Source organism: Strigops habroptila, chromosome 6 (assembly GCF_004027225.2).
Source record: "Strigops habroptila isolate Jane chromosome 6, bStrHab1.2.pri, whole genome shotgun sequence".
Classification (NCBI taxonomy): Eukaryota; Metazoa; Chordata; class Aves; order Psittaciformes; family Psittacidae; genus Strigops; species Strigops habroptila.
In genome coordinates, this window is record NC_044282.2 from 74,916,638 (window position 1) to 74,933,057 (window position 16,420).

Genomic DNA, 16,420 nt, shown 5'->3' on the forward strand with positions numbered 1-16,420 from the left:
AACAAGTGGTAACTCTTCTCAAACCTAGATTCCCCAAAAGACACTTTTAATCATGTTTTTCTACTTCATTTTCATCCTTACTGTGTTAGCATACAAGAAGAAATTATTACTTTGGTGTATTGCAGCTTCTCTGTCAGTGATCATGGGATAATTGCATTAATGAGCACTTGCTTGTTCCCTTTTCAATCTTTATCACAATTTACAGCAAGGTAACTAATGAGGATAGGAATAATGACTTTGTAGGGATTGTGCTGGTAAAAGACAACCAAAGTCATTAATAAAAATAAAAATCGGGAGTCTTGCAAGAGATTTCCCAGTATTCCCTGTAAAATGAGGGGGGAAATGCATAACCAAGGCATGATTTTTACCCCAGACAGAATTAAACTGAAAAAGGGGACTTGGAAAGGTTGAGATAACACTGCGACAATCAAACACCTTTAAGCTAATCCTTATTTTGTTTCGTGTTACAGGCAGAACAGATTATCTATGATCACTTTTCTGATCCCAAGTTTGTGGAGCAGTTAATAAAATTCTTGTCTTTGGAAGACAGAAAAGGAAAAGACAAATTTAATCCTCGCAGATTTTGCCTCTTCAAGGTAACTGGAGTTCAAGAACTGAATTGCTTCCACTTTGTAGCTGATGACCGAAGCATGGGAAAGCCACACGCTACTTGGCTTATACCCCACTGCTGCAAAGTATTGATTTTTAAAGGTGTGCTGCTCTGAATAATCCTGTTAATCCTCTCTTCTGATTAACTACTTAGGGAAACATACTCAGAGTGATACACACAGAGGACACTTGGCTATAATTCTTTTACAAAAGTCAAGTAATTTGATTTTCTGCATATTCAAACCTCAGGTGCTTCACAATCTCACGTTCTTCCTATGAAGACAATGGTTTAGATTCAGTAAATCCACTTTCATATATGTTTTTACTGAAGCCACTTTCATATATGTTTTTACAGGGCCTCTTCAGGAACTTTGATGATGCCTTCTTGCCAGTTCTTCAGCCCCATTTAGAAGAGCTTGTGGCAGACTCCCATGAAAGCACCCAGAGATGTGTGGCTGAAATTATCGCTGGCTTAATCAGAGGTTCTAAACACTGGACGTTTGAGAAGGTGCTGAAGTAGCATTTTTTGAGTGATTCATGAATTTAAGGACTATGTTTGAATTATTAAACAAATTAGATGTATGAAGTTGAGGGCTTTCAACATGTCATGCCCAAGAAAGGACTGGAAAATGTTGCAACACTTAGTGCTTCATTGCCAAACTTTGAGCACAATTCATAGCTTGGTTTGATGCTTGTATAATACCAGGAGTTAGTAGATTGCTTCAGGATTAAAACTAAGAACAGTTTGCTGGCAAGGAGCTAGCAAAGCTGATATGGCTTGTAATTTCCAGCTGGAATAAGTGCTTATGTCCACCTTGGACTATTACATCTTTATTTAGTCTGGATTTAGCTGTCTGGATTATCTTTAAATGAATTTCTATGCTGAAAAATAATGCTGGAAGAATTAGTTCCTTAATAAAATAGACATCTTAAAACCTAGGGGAGAGAGGGAAGTCCTTGGGGTGTACAAGACTGCTAAAGATAAATCTTACCTTTTGTCTTTTTACTGAGCAGGTGGAAAAACTCTGGAAGCTTCTCTGTCCATTGCTTCGAACAGCTTTATCCAACATCACAGTGGAAACATACAACGACTGGGGCACATGCATAGCAACCTCCTGTGTAAGTATCCTAGTCTTAGTCTTAGCTACAGCCAGATGGTCAGATTTTACAGATAATATATAAGAAGAGCTTTATGAACAGAGGCATTTGGGTATATTTTATCAGCTAAAACTGAGAACTGCAAATACAGTATAAAAATAACACCCATGTGAAATCTCATGGCTTTTTTGTCTGCCCTTTGCAGACAAATACAACATTTTAGAAGGGAAGTAAAACCTTAGTTGTCATCTTCAGTACTTTTTAAGAGCTGCACAAGGTTAGTGGGTGATGTTGATGTGTCTGCTTGCTGTGTTCAATTTTTGTGGGAGTTTCTGCACTCTAATTAGACATTTATTCTTGCTTTACAAGTGGGCAGCTGAGCATTATGCTGTGAAAACTGCCTCAAGTTATCTTGTAACATACAGTGAGATTTCTATAGACTGTGGTGGGCTGGCAGTCATGGTGTCTGGGAAGCGGGGTAAATGACGGGCTACAGATGTCTTGGATCAGTAATTCCATGTTGAAATCACTCAGTAAAATTCAGCACAGTTTGTCAGCCAGAATCCTGGCAATTAATTGGCAAAATTCAGACATGATTATTCATGTATGTCAAAAATGAAGCTAAATTTCCTTCCATTATATCATTGTATTTACCAAATCCTTAAAATTGTAGGTAGTTTCATGGAGTTTTCCTCGTACTGGGGTTCATTGTGGAAAGTTCTTTGACTTTGTACTTCCTTAACAGAATAAACCCAAAGGATGCAAAGAAAATCTCTATCAAAACTTTCCTTACAGATTATTTACATTTAAAAAAATCCCAATTTCCTTACACCTCTGATACATTTATTTTCAGGAGAGCAGAGATCCTAGGAAGCTGCACTGGTTATTTGAATTGCTGTTGGAATCTCCACTGAGTGGTGAAGGAGGCTCCTTTGTAGATGCCTGGTAAAATTGATTTTAACTGTTATATTGTGCCTGAATAAAGAGGGAAATAAAGCATGGATAAAATGTATTGAAAGCACACTGTGCCAGCTGGCTGTGGAGCAGGGAACAAAGGTGCTGCTTTCCAGTTAGCTTTCCCCACACAATGGCACTTTCTTCATTGTTACTATTTTGTTAAGTGTAATTCAATCTAGCTAACAGTATGTGAAGGTTTGGAACTGGCCTGGCAGCAGCACTGTTGTTTTCTCCTCTGTTTTCCCCCCATCTTTGCATGCAGCTCATGGAAAGGCACTCTGTGCCTTGCCACACACAAAGTATTCCAGCACAAGGCTTGGAGAAGGGGTTGGGGAAGGGAGGGATGATTTGGTGTGACTAAAGCTAAGCTGTTCTCGTTCCCAGCCGGCTTTATGTACTGCAAGGTGGCCTTGCACAGCAGGAATGGAGAGTGCCCGAGCTGTTGCACAGACTGCTGAAGTACTTGGAACCCAAACTCACCCAGGTTTACAAAAACGTCCGGGAGAGAATAGGAAGGTCAGTGTCCTTCTGCAGCTCTTGGGGTTTTAACTCCTTGTTTTATTTGGGTAATTCAGTATCTAAATAATTACACTGAAATGCATTAATACTGGTCATAGAAATTAGATCATTTATTAACAGACTTACTTCAGAAACTTCAGGTGACCTCTCTGGTTTTGTCTTTTTTTTGTATATGGCCTGTTATGTCTATATGCATGATATTGTTAAAGCTTGTAAAAACCCCAACATACAACCAACCATTTCCCCCTCAACCCCACCAAATAAACTCAGAAAACACCACCACAACCCAAATTTCCTGTGTCTAATCTCTAATAAACCATAAATATACAGGGGATCCTTTAGAGAGCACTTTAGTGACTTAAAAGCTAAAGGGAGGAAATGGGGGTTGTAGCTTAGTGATTGTCTAACCCTGCTTGATTCAAATATCTAAATAGATCTCATATCTATTAAATGTTATTTAAAACATTTGGCTTTAAATAACTTTGAAGTGAAAACAAGATTTTCTGTAAGTATAAGTCTTCACATTTCAACAACTTGATCTCAGCTCACTTTTGGCCATGTTCTATAGACAGCAGTTGTGCTAACTGTATGTTCTTGCTTGCTTTGGCTTTTCAGTGTTTTGACCTACATATTCATGATAGATGTTTCCTTGCCAAATACTGCTGCAACTAAATCTCCTCGTGTCCATGAATTTACTACCCGGATACTTGAAAATCTTAAACCCCTCATGGAAGCAGATGAAGAAATTCAGAATCACGTTATGGAAGAGAATGGAATTGGTGAACAAGATGAGCGAACTCAGGGCATTAAACTCTTGAAAACCAGTGAGTTGCTTTAATGAGGTGAAGAAATGGGGGTATTATAAGACATGGCTGAGGTCTGCAAATCATAGAGGTGCAGTACACAACTCCTTTCAGATCTGTGCTTCAATGAGGTATCTGTAGTTTAAGGGTTAGGGTTTATAAAGTCACCTTTAGAGGGTCAAACTTGACTACTGATATAGGCCCACTTTAATGTGTGAAAATCTCACAGGCAGATCTTGCAGTCAATATATATATACCTTGGTTTGGGAATTATTAGTATTTTTATGTTAATCAGTGATTATTTCTCTATATAAAAACAGTTCTGAAGTGGCTGATGGCAAGTGCAGGACGGTCCTTCTCTACAGCTGTCACAGAGCAGCTCCAGCTCTTACCCTTGTTTTTCAAGGTATGTGCTTTAATTGCTCCTTTATTAGTCATGCTTGATTAAAAACAGATTCTGTATATACAAGAAAGTTATAAGGGACTTTATAAATAAAAAGAGAACCTAAAATGGTAATAAAAAACATCCTTATCAAAAAGGCCTCAGTGTTTTTTATGCTTCTGTACGTTTACAGCTGTTTATTGACCCTGTGAAATGGTTTCCTGACAATGATTTGTAGATGAATGCCCTGTACATGTGTAACTTGGGGGGCAAGTGTTTAATTCATGAGTGTATGTTGCTTCTATTCTGATACTTAGCTCTTAGTTGTTTTCTTTTGTTCCATGATTATACGGTGGTACTTCTCTTGCTTTTCCTGGCACCTCTAATCCTTGTATTCTTTTATAAAGCCGGGTCATTCAGTGCTATATATCCGAAATAATAGGTATTTGCATGCTCCAGATCATATCTCTGTCTTCATATAAACATCAATTATCCAACAATAATGTATGTGACCACAAGATAAAGGTCTACTTACGTGAAAGTGAACTTGAAATACAGATAAGGCTTCCTCTCGGTTTTGCACTTACATCTAAAATTATTAAATCAAATTGGATTTGATACCAAAAAGAATTGCAATGGGGAACCAAAGTCTTAACAGCACCCGTTTACTCCTCTGTAACAGCTTCAGTCTAGCCACGCTGTTCAGATAAGTAATATGTAGTGAAAGGAACAAGGATCTCTTGATTCCGTTAATTTTTTTCCACAGCTTATTGCTGAGAATATTTTAATGTTATATTGATTGTTTTTCCTAGTTAACTCTTCAGCACTGTATTGATTGTGTTCTTCCTCGACAACAGCCCTTTCATGACATGGAACTTGCTTTCAGGGTTTTGCTGTTAGCAGTGCTTATTCACTAACACTAACCTGTCATTTCTTGCCCCCTCTCATCTTGGCCTATAGATTGCACCGGTAGAAAACGACAATAGCTATGATGAGCTCAAAAGAGATGCTAAGATGTGTTTGTCGTTAATGTCTCAGGGTTTGCTGTATCCTCAGCAAGTGCCTTTGGTACTTCAGGTGCTAAAACAAGTGAGTATGGTCTAGGGAGCTTAAAGCTTCTTGTTATCTGATGCATGCTCTTCTCTTATTTTTTTAATATTATAGAGTCACAGAATCCCTGGTTTGTGTTGAAGGGATCTTAAAGCTCCTCCAGCTCCAAGCCCCTGCCATGGGCAGGGACACCTTCCACTAGAGCAGGTTGCTCCAAGCCCCTGTGTCCAACCTGGCCTTGAACACTGCCAGGGATGGGGCAGCCACAGCTTCTCTGGGCACCCTGGGCTAGTGCCTCAGCACCCTCACAGTAAAGAACTTCTTCCTTACATCCAACCTAAATCTCCCCTGTTTAAGTTTAAACCCATCACCCCTTGGCCTCACTTCAGTCTCATATGAAAAGCTGCCCTTGAATCTCTGCCTTTTTATAGTTTACAGTGTATTTATCAACTGCTGCTGCTTCCTGAAAAACAACACAAATGAAACTCCCTCTTGAATCCAGCGGTTCATTCTTTGTCATGCAAGAAATGCTTTTTTTCATTCAAGGCTGATCTATTGTAGTAAAACTCCCTATTGCAAAGTGTTGGTGTAAGCTGTGCACACAGCCAGACCAGGAACTGCAGTGTTGCAATCCAGCTGCGCCCATGCCTGAGGCTTCCAATAATTTGGACTTCCATAAGCACGTGGAGATCAAAGTAAAGGAACTTGAAGAAAATTTGCTTTCCAAATCCATTGTGTAAGATATATGTCCTCGAGCAGCACGGAGTGTCTCGTTTATTTATATGTGCCTTATGACTGATATTGGGAATGAATCAAAGGGAGAAACTTGCCTACTTTGTCTGTTATAGCATTAGGTGTCTGTTAAATAATGGTGTGCTTTGGAAGTGAAGCCTGTGTAAGTTATTGTCTAAACAATAATTGCACCTTTGGAAATTAAAGTGTTTGAAACAAGAATATCTGAATAAGGGAAGATGTTGGCAACTGTCCCTAAAAGCTTTTTCTTAAATGTTATTAGCTTTACATCAAGTAGCTGATGCTTTAGCATTCTCACTTTCTTATCCTTACTTGTATTTGCAGACAGCAAGAAGCAATTCTTGGCATGCTAGGTATACCGTGCTAACCTACCTCCAGACCATGGTGTTCTACAACCTCTTCATCTTTCTCAACAACGAAGAAGCAGTCAATGACATTAGATGGCTGGTTATAAAGCTCCTGGAGGATGAACAGCTTGAGGCAAGTGATACCTCTTCTGAAATGCTTTGTTTCACATCACTGGTTTCTTGCTCTTGTCAGGTTTATGAAAAAGCCACTGGCTATAAATGAACACAGCAAGTATTTCTAGCTCAGCATTCCTCCTGTTTTGAAAATTTAACTGGCTTTACAGGATTTATTCCTTTCATATTCCATTTTCCCTTTAATATTCCAGGAAAACGGCTGTGTAGAAAATATTTCATTAGTGAGTTTTAAAAGTTCCATTGTTCCTACTTTTTCAACAGAATGGAACATTGCTTTGTTTCATTCTTGGTTTAAGAACAGCTGAAATAAGGATGTTGTCATTTTCCTATGAATATTATGGATATGGGTAGAAAATTCAACTTCCAGCAAAGTAAAATGCCTTCCTGTGTGAATACTATATAAAACCACTATTTATTACTCTGTACATCTGTTTCCCATTTAATCATATCAGCTTATTACTGACAAAAATACTTCCAGCTCACTAAGGAAGTATTTCTTTAGTTACTAGTAGATTTTCGTTAGGTTTGTGCAAGAAGCATGTGTCATGGGACAGAATTTGTCTGGCAGATGCTGTTGCTGATGGTGTTAGGTGATTCAGAAAGATGATAGTTTGCTAGCTTACTTGTCAGTCTGACAAGTTTCGTGCATCTCTTGAGCTTGTGATGCTTCACTATATACAAATGGAAGGAGAGAAAATCCAAAATCTTGGCTATGGTGCACACATAGAATCATAGAACAGTTAGGGTTGGAAAGGACCTTAAGATCATCTAGTTCCAACCCCCTGCCATGGGCAGGGACACCTTGCACTAAACCATGTCACCCAAGGCTGTGTCCAACCTGGCCTTGAACACCGCCAGGGATGGAGCATTCACAACTTCCTTGGGCAACCCATTCCAGTGCTTCACCACCCTCACTGTAAAGAACTTCTTCCTTATATCTAATCTAAATTTTCCCCATTTAGGTTTGAAGCCATTACCCCTTGTCCTACCACTACAGTCCCTAAGGAAGAGTCCCTCCCCAGCATCCTTATAGACCCCCTTCAGACACTGGAAGCTGCTCTGAGGTCTCCACTCAGCCTTCTCTTCTCCAGGCTGAACAGCCCCAACTTATGCTGTTGGAGATCCGTGTACGAACACACAGGGTGCTCTTAGAAGTGCTGTCAGGATCATAAGCTTGTTCTCAGAGGGGGAAAAAAGGGTTCTTGATGTGAAGCATTGGATCTTGTTTGTCAGGGTGCGGGAACATCACACAGGTATTTTATTCTGTATCTCTCATTCACAGAACTGAAGGCTTGTATTAAATGATGTGAATTTGAGTGTCTTTGATCACATTCAAACACAGCGAAGGATCTTTAGTAGTAACCTCCAGCCTGTTCCATTTCCCATGCACCATCATTTTCAGTGGTTTTGGTGCTGCTGGCAGATATCAATGAATTCCTCCTTTTGTGTGCTGGGATGCTTGTTTCTTTCTAGAAGAAAGAGAAGATGCTGAAATGGGATACCCTTCTGACAAAACAAAGATCCTGGTTTAGGTCTTCCTGAAGCTGCATGTAAAACACTAGTTACACCTGAGATGTGAAGCTTCCAATTCACTTCCAAGTGAATTGGAAATAATTTGAATAGATAAAATAAAACTTGTGGCTTAAAAAGTTTGACATTACACTCTCTAGAAGTGCGTGTAATACTTAAAGAACTTAAAGACTACTCACCATTTCAGTCTTCAGATGATCTCTCCTGTCTTTCATGTCACTGCGTGTGGAATTCAACAGCTCCCAATCCTAGATGAGTTGTTTCCCACACACCCCCCTGAACACGTGCCTCATCTTCTCACATAATGCTGAAATACACCTTTTGTTCACTTCAGTACAATTCATCCAGTCATTTTAAAGATACAAAATCATTCCTCTGCACTACAGAGATGCAAATCAGAAAAGCTCCTCTGTGTTTATGACCACGTACGATCATGGTGTTACCATGGAAGCTTTCACTTTGCTTTGAAGAGCTATCTTGTTCTTTCTTAATAATAATTGGCAAAATGCAGTGTCTTGTGGAGTAATTCCTATGTGTTTTTAAGGTTGTATTTTTAAGATGAGAATCCTGTGCTGTAACTAGTGTTTGGTGTCTTTGCCCTGTAGAATTTTGGTTCTTGGATTGAAAGATTTGGAGTTACAGTTGAACTGATAGCCTAGTTAATGCGAAGGAGTCTTTCTCACTGTTTTCTCAGGCATAATTTGATCTAGGAAGATCTCTGGGCAGGTGTTTCATAGCTTTATATTTTCCTAAATCAGTGTATGGAATACACAGCACTTGATAACTGCATTTCGTATTAGGCTGCACTGCTACAGGAATGTTTTCTCTTTGTATAAGCAACCATTGCAAGTATTACAGTTAGGTTCTGCTTGTGCTGTGGAGTGGGTTCCAATACTGCTACAGCTTTGTAGACCTTGGTCAGTCAATTCTGACCAAAAAAACCCAAAGCAAAACCCATATTTGATTGGAACAGTATTCCTCTGCTCCTGCTCTGCAAATGTTATATTCTACAAGTCACCGTGTGAGTATGATGCTCTCTGAGTTACTCTGTGTCAGGTCTGATGAGTGATAAGCTGCCTCATGACTTCCAAGGCTTTGCTCCTAGGTGCTCCTGCAGCAAAGTGTTCCTCTTAGTTAGATGATTAATTTAGAAAGGGAAGTGGTTTTAATACAGCGACTAGTGATGTAAATGAGCACAGTTCACTGGGGAGCTTGCTCACTTCCCAGCCAAGCTCCTTTCTATTCCAGGGTCTTGCATTAGCACATCATGTTTCATTAAATAGCTCCAATCTTCAGAGACTCACAAATTGCTGATAAACAACACTGGCAGCATTTCACGTTGTACTTCTTCATGCTGTTAACAAAGTAGCTCACGTTTGAATAATGCGCTGTAGAGATTTCACTGGCATGAAGTGAAGTCTCAAGAGCTCATTGTTAACTTCTGACATTTAATTACTGCAGCACTTGCAGCTCTGCTTACTGCTTTGTGGAAGTTCAGAACACGATGTTCAAGGATATAATTTATTATAATCTGCTGTGTTGGATTCAGAGCGTTGGTAGGTGGTTGTGCTCCAGACAGACAAATGTTCTCTTCACAGTTACCTGTAACAGTATGTACTTACCAAAAAGTCAGCTGTCAGTGTTTCAGCACAAGACAGCTTGGTTTCCAGGTGTGTAAATGTTGGGTGGTTTTTGTCAGCCTGTAACTATTCAAAGTAGAAGTGAGCTTTGGAGAGATTCCAGTTTAAATATGATCTTATAGTCCAATAACTTTATGGGTTTAGGATATTGGAGTGGATGAGATAAATTAGTAATACTGATGGGTTGTTCTTGCTTTTAAAAGCAAGTTGTCTCTACTTGTAATCCATTAGCACTGTGTTATGGCTGCTTTAAAAGGAATGGGAAAGGAGATCTGTGTTTTGAATGGTTTGGCCATTAGATGAAAACTTAGTGTTGTTCTTTGGGGTTTCTGTCCTACCAAAGAGATGATTTTGGGTTCAAACTTGAACAGGGGAGACTGAGATGAGCTCTGAGGCAGAAGCTCTTCCCTGTGAGGGTGCTGAGGCGCTGGCACAGACTTTTCCCAGAGAAGCTGTGGCTGCCCCATCCCTGGCAGTGTTCAAGGCCAGGTTGGACACAGGGGCTTGGAGCAACCTGCTCTAGTGGAAGGTGTCCCTGCCCGTGGCAGGAGGTTGGAGCTGGAGGAGCTTTAAGGTCCCTTCCAACCCAAACCAGTCTGGGATCCTATTTTTTTCAGCCTGGAATTCTGTAATTCATGTAGTGAAAAGAACTGGTACTCAGGACAACAAAGTGAATAATGCTGGTGTGTTAATAATGTGTCTATAATGAGCTATAGAACTGAACTGTTGACCATAAAGCACTGAAATTACTTGTCATTGCTTAGTAATCCAGCATCTGTTGTGTCTCCAAGAATTCTCATGCTATGGGTAGAACAGAATGAGCTTTGTCTCATGAACCTTCTACCTTCTCCTGGAAAAACTCCTTTTCTTAATTATAATGTCTCCACATACGTTTGAGGGGGGGAAACTTAAATGTTTTTACATAAATTATACTTTTTTTTCTTGGTAAAACTAATGTTAATACAGAGACTATTACAGATCTTGTAATGTAGGTTGATTATTTGGGGTGGTGCATCTTGTTCTCATTCAAAAGTCTGCTTTTTAAACTTCCTAAAGCTTAATCTTGTCTATGATATGTCTGGACTGTGGAGTTCAGTTACATTATTTGCTTGAGTAGTAGGTCACTTAATGACAACTGATATGAAGGTAGTAGTTGTGTATTACTATGTAACTATGTTTATTAATTTGCAAAGAGCCATATAGTAAACTAGTAGGAGTTTTTGATCTAGGAAGTAACAGGATAATATTTTAAAGGCTTTTCTTGGGCAGAGTTTGATAACTTGGCCTGGCTGGATGTGCTTAAAGGATAGCAACAGCATAAATACCTGTTTCTTGCCGTGCTTGTGTGCTTAGTAATTGAGGTATGTGCTCTCTCTGCTCGCAGGTGAGGGAGATGGCTGCTACCACGCTTAGTGGCCTGCTGCAGTGCAACTTCCTCACCATGGATGGGCCCATGCAGACCCACTTTGAACAGCTCTGCAAGATGAGGCTCCCGAAGAAGCGCAAGCGAGACCTGGGCTCCGTGGTGGATACGATTCCTTCTGGTGGTAAGGGAATGGCTTCCACTAAAACCATGCATGTGGGTAGCAGGGTAGGAGTAAGTATTCTGTGCTACACTTACATGCTTATTCTGCAAGTGCCGCGGATGGAATAGGATTTGTCCTGTGGTTAAGCAGTATTTAGCAAACTAACATACACCCAGAGAAACATACTCCTGTTGCCCAAATGTTTTGTCTTCCTGAGCATTCATAAACCATAATGGCAAATCACTTGTCCTCAGGTAACTTTTGTCTAGTTCTGTGTATGTAGTGCAGAGACTAATCCTTGTGAAGTGTTTAGGAAACTGGATTTACAGCATAAATGATGAATGAGAATACTACCAAAAAGCAATTAATGTTCTTTTATGATGTATTCCTCTGTTAAACCAATTCATTGCTTTCCAGAATTAACACTAAAGAGATTTCTCCATCTCCCCTGTGCACAGTTCACATAGTTAAGAATGCAGGTGATGAGGGATAGCTGTTTCCTCAGTCAATAAACTTCCTCAGCTGCCTCATCATTTCACTCCTTACCCACTTTACCTTCTGTTTGTTAGCAGTGGGGGGGTCTATTCTAAGAAAACCCACCAAACACACAAAAAACCCACCTTAGTTAACCTTAGTTAGGAGCTTTGGCCCCTGACCAAACACTTAATGCATCTGAGTCATATTCATTTGACCCAGAAGGACTTGGTTTGCCTGTTGTCAAATAGGTCCAATATTTGAGAAAACGTTCAGAATGCAGAAACAGGGTACAGTGCAGATGTAATTCATGAGCTATTTATAATATATTTATAAGATATTGAGATTGATTCTTTGAGAAAAGATCCTTTGAGAGAAGGAAGCTCATTTATAAAGTATACAGCAGCTGCAGGTGAATTTTTTACATGTTCTTCCATTAGAAACAAAAGGTGGAATCAGAGAATGAATCTATGATTCTGTGTAAGAAAGCAGAAGCAGTTTGGAGATCCATGCACTTGTGTGGATGTATTTGACTATATGTCAAGTATAGAAGACTGTAGAACTGTCTGGGTTTCTGTAGAAGCTGAAGATCTCTGCTGTGGCAGGGGTTCTGGTTTGGTTTTTAGTTCTTAATTCAGGGTCAGACCTCACTATCAGTATGTTATTGTTATTGGATCACTTCTGTTTAATATATAGTCTCTCTTCAGTCATTCCCTCAGTTATAAATAGCCTTATTTTCACTGATAACCAGATTTAAGTTTGTCTGTGCCATTGAGGAATGTCTTAGATGAGGTACCTTGCCACATGTAAGTGAATCCCCTGCAATTGCAGACCTGGTGAAGCGCCACGCTGGCGTGCTGGGACTTAGCGCCTGTATCCTGTCAAGCCCATATGATGTTCCCACCTGGATGCCACAGCTCTTGATGGATCTCAGTGCCCACCTGAATGATCCTCAGCCAATTGAGGTAAAAATAACTTATATCATTGATGCTATTCAGTAAAACACATCTAATATACATCGACTCATTCGTAGTTCCCCTTTCCTAGAAAAAAACAGGAACCTATTAAGAAACTTCATTTCTGCTGCTTTTTATTAAATGGTTCCAAATGTATTTTAAGTCATGGGCTGTTTCTCAGTATTTTTTTTGGTTCAAATTTAAAGCATAAACTGGAAATTGCAAGAACTCTAATGAGGAAACAGTCTTTTTTTAATTTAAAATGTCGCTTTTGTGCATGTCATTCTAGAAAATATCAACCTGAGCCAAAAAACGTCTCTGGAATTTTTACAACAAGGTTTTATGAGCAGCCCTGGGAACAAGTTTTTAATGAAACTGTGATCTTCAACTCTGGTTTTGCCCTGTCTATTCAGTTTTGTTGACCTTTGCTGGTTTAACCACAATAATGAGCTTATGGCTGAAGAATTCCTTAGATTTAACAACCTCTGCTCTGGTGTGCTTTCCCGAATCAAGAAACTGAACTGGTGGCACTTTCCTGTTGTTAATTTAATACTAATCTTAATTTCATAACAGAGATAGTTTTCTTTTAATGTGTTTCTTCTCCGCACCTTATGTGATTCATCATCAGTTCTTCCTCATGTTTTGAGACCCAAACCACTGGTTTGAAATACCCAAGGAAAAGGAAGAGGGGAAGAGCATTTGACTTGTATTTTGTAACTGAACCTTATTAATTTTTTCAAACTCAAAGTTGTAGCTCAGAGAACCCTTTTTATATGAATGTTGGAGTCGTGACCTTGGTCAACAGACTAACCAGACCTGAGGGTCCCCAGAGCCTGTTCTAACCCTGGCCACTGCTCAGACACTTTGCTCTACTCGGCAGTTATTTTTGTTGTAATCAATGTTTGTTTTATCATGGAGCTTAAATCCATCACTGATGCAGCTCAGTGCTGATTGCTCTGCAGATGACTGTGAAGAAAACACTGTCCAATTTCCGGAGGACCCATCATGACAACTGGCAGGAGCATAAACAGCAGTTCACAGATGACCAGCTACTGGTGCTCACTGACCTCCTGGTGTCACCATGCTACTATGCATAGATAGGTAAGATGATTGGTTTTGACATAAATGGATAGAAACATCCTTCACCACAGGGAAATGGTGGAGCCAAATGCAAGTCCCTTACACCTCACATGGTCTGTTCATGATCAGATTTATTTGGGTTAAATATCATCCATCTTTCTGTGTGTCCCCGCATTGCACTAGTGTTTTATTACGACATTTACACTTGTTTTCTTGACTATTGATATTCCTTTTCTCCATTTTCTGCCAGTTGGCTGCCTTCTAAATGCCTGGCAGTTGCACTAAAGCCAAGGTGCTTGCTGCTTGGCACTTCTGATGCCTCTGAAGACTTTAGCCACTCTTCAGTATATCATCTACAGTCCAGTATATCATCTACATCTCACGTGGGGAATGACTGCTACCGCACAGTTTCCTCTTCCACATTCTGGCTTTGCTGCCAGGTCTCTTCACACAGGCATGTCCCCAAAGAGTGAATCCATTCTTGGAGTTTCTCTTTGTTATGCTCCAAGGTTCCGATCTCTCTTGTGTTGTGATGTTTTGTGACAGTATTCCAAGAGAAGGTTTAATTTATGTTCTCCTCTTGTTCTGTGGCAATAGCATGAGGCAGTGATCTTGTTGTGAATCCTTGTTTTGAATTCTTCCTTGTTTCTTTTCAGGTTTCTCCTGGGGAAAATGAGGACGTAGGAACCTTTCTGTGAAATAAAAGCAACTCAGAAAATGATCACGTAGAAAACTTTGTGTTGGAAATCCCGATGCCTGATCAAAACCACTTTTAGATGCAAACATAGAGACCTGGTCCTATTCAAACAGAATCTCACCTCCCCAGGGAGCAGCTGTGGGAGTCCCACAGCCTCCTTGTACCTGCACTTGCAGAGCCCAGTTGTGAGTTTATCACCAGACCCTTCTCGTTGGCCTCCATTGCACATCAGTCTTGTTTCTGCTCCCTTGCACACAGTGACTTACACTGCACATTACTTACCCTCTTTCTCTGATCCTCCTCTCAGCTGTTTCCATCATCAAAGATACGCAGACCCAGCGAGTGCTGCAAACCACAATGTTCTCAGTGGAGCAATCCAGTTCTCTTGATGCAACTTCTTACCCAGTCAGTGTACAGTACCAGGAACCTCTCCTCCTCAGAGTTTATTTTTCACTACTTGGATTGAGTGCCCATCGCTGACGGGCTCTGTACCATTCAGTCCACCTCAGGGCAGGATTGCCTTTTTGTACCTTGTAAATGTACATAGCTGGTCGCCTGTGCAGTGTAGATGATGGCAGGACAAACGTGGGGAGTGAAAGCTCTTGCTGCCTGGCCAGGTCTTCATAGGTAGCTTGACCACGTGTGGAATAAACATCGATGGTTATCTGCTTATTTTTAAGGGTGAGAGCACTCTGGGTGTTTCCACATCATTAGAGCCCACGGATATGGAATTACGGACTATGAGGTGATGGTTGAATTCACAGAGTGAAGCGTGTGCACCGTGTGGATGGCTGATGACTTCTCACAGACAGTGTCACTGTTTGAGCAAGCGTATCTTGTTTGGAGATGGTGGGAGCTCTGTATTTTCTTGCCTGCAGCTTTGTTCGGAGACTGGTATCTATTGGCTATTTAACACCATGTTTAATATGTGTTACATAGTTGTAAAAGACTGTATAAAGTGTAGAGGCATTGCATTGACAAAACATTGTACAGTTTGCAACCTTTTGCATAACACCATTGTGAGATTACTTTGTAAAGATTCATACTTAGATGTTAATACAGTAGTAGCTCTGGCTTTTGTATCGAATCAAATGCCATTATTAGTTTTTTAAATTATTTTCTTTAACAGAATATCTCTTTGTGTCTGAAAGGCAGGAGGGTTTGCTTTGGGTTTTCTGTATCTCATTCTTACTCTGTCTCATTCAGATCTTAACGCAGCACTCGTGGCCATCTCTAAATGCTGGCATCACACATTCTAGTGTGATAAGCTCCTAAAACGTGAGGTACATTGAAATAGTTCATAACCTGGTGTGTGATTCAACTTCCCTGCAACCCTTCAGGAGCATTTTGAGTGATCTACCTGCCGAGTGTGTGGCTCATTCCAGACCCGAAAGCACAGCAGTGCTCCCGGGGCAGCATCCACCGAGTGTCAGCACACGGATGTAACCACTGTATAGCGTAGTGCCAAATCATTATTTCAATTGTGTATTGTAGTTTAAGACAAAATAAATGGACTGTTTGTAACAGCTGCATTTCTTCTGTTGTATTTCTAAAGTGGAAAGTTCTTGAAACTATAACTTAAGGTTGTTCACTGTGCTTTTGAGCTGAGTTAAGGCAACATTAAGCAGTAAAGATGTAGTACTAATGGTTGGGAAACAAGCTTTTATATGTACATAAAGCATCCTGTACCTGGTGAGGCTTGCAAAAACCTTAGGAACTTCTGAGAAATTCACTTAAAACTGGAGAAACTGGTTTGCAGTGGAGGGGGTTTGCTGGTAGAATTAAAACAACTTCAAAAGTGATGCAAAGTAGTTGCTGCAGAGCATCATCTTTATGTGTTGGCCGATTAATTGATGGAGCAGAT

At 40.2% G+C, this 16,420-nt stretch overlaps 1 protein-coding gene across 3 annotated transcripts in view; it reads left to right on the forward strand.

Moving 5' to 3' along the window:
• The window catches only part of PSME4 (proteasome activator subunit 4), a 59,950-nt gene extending 44,030 nt beyond the window's left edge, over positions 1–15,920 (forward strand). For all 3 annotated transcript variants that reach the window (XM_030489230.2, XM_030489231.2, XM_030489232.2), the window contains 13 exons: positions 471–596; positions 965–1,117; positions 1,624–1,728; positions 2,561–2,652; positions 3,049–3,180; positions 3,799–4,007; positions 4,307–4,392; positions 5,329–5,457; positions 6,496–6,651; positions 11,208–11,370; positions 12,655–12,788; positions 13,742–13,880; positions 14,516–15,920. In XM_030489230.2, coding sequence (XP_030345090.2) covers positions 471–596; positions 965–1,117; positions 1,624–1,728; positions 2,561–2,652; positions 3,049–3,180; positions 3,799–4,007; positions 4,307–4,392; positions 5,329–5,457; positions 6,496–6,651; positions 11,208–11,370; positions 12,655–12,788; positions 13,742–13,876 — 1,620 coding nt within the window. In that variant the 3' untranslated portion in view covers positions 13,877–13,880; positions 14,516–15,920. The remainder of the gene's footprint in view (positions 1–470; positions 597–964; positions 1,118–1,623; positions 1,729–2,560; positions 2,653–3,048; positions 3,181–3,798; positions 4,008–4,306; positions 4,393–5,328; positions 5,458–6,495; positions 6,652–11,207; positions 11,371–12,654; positions 12,789–13,741; positions 13,881–14,515) is intronic.
• The last annotated feature ends 500 nt before the right edge of the window (positions 15,921–16,420 follow it).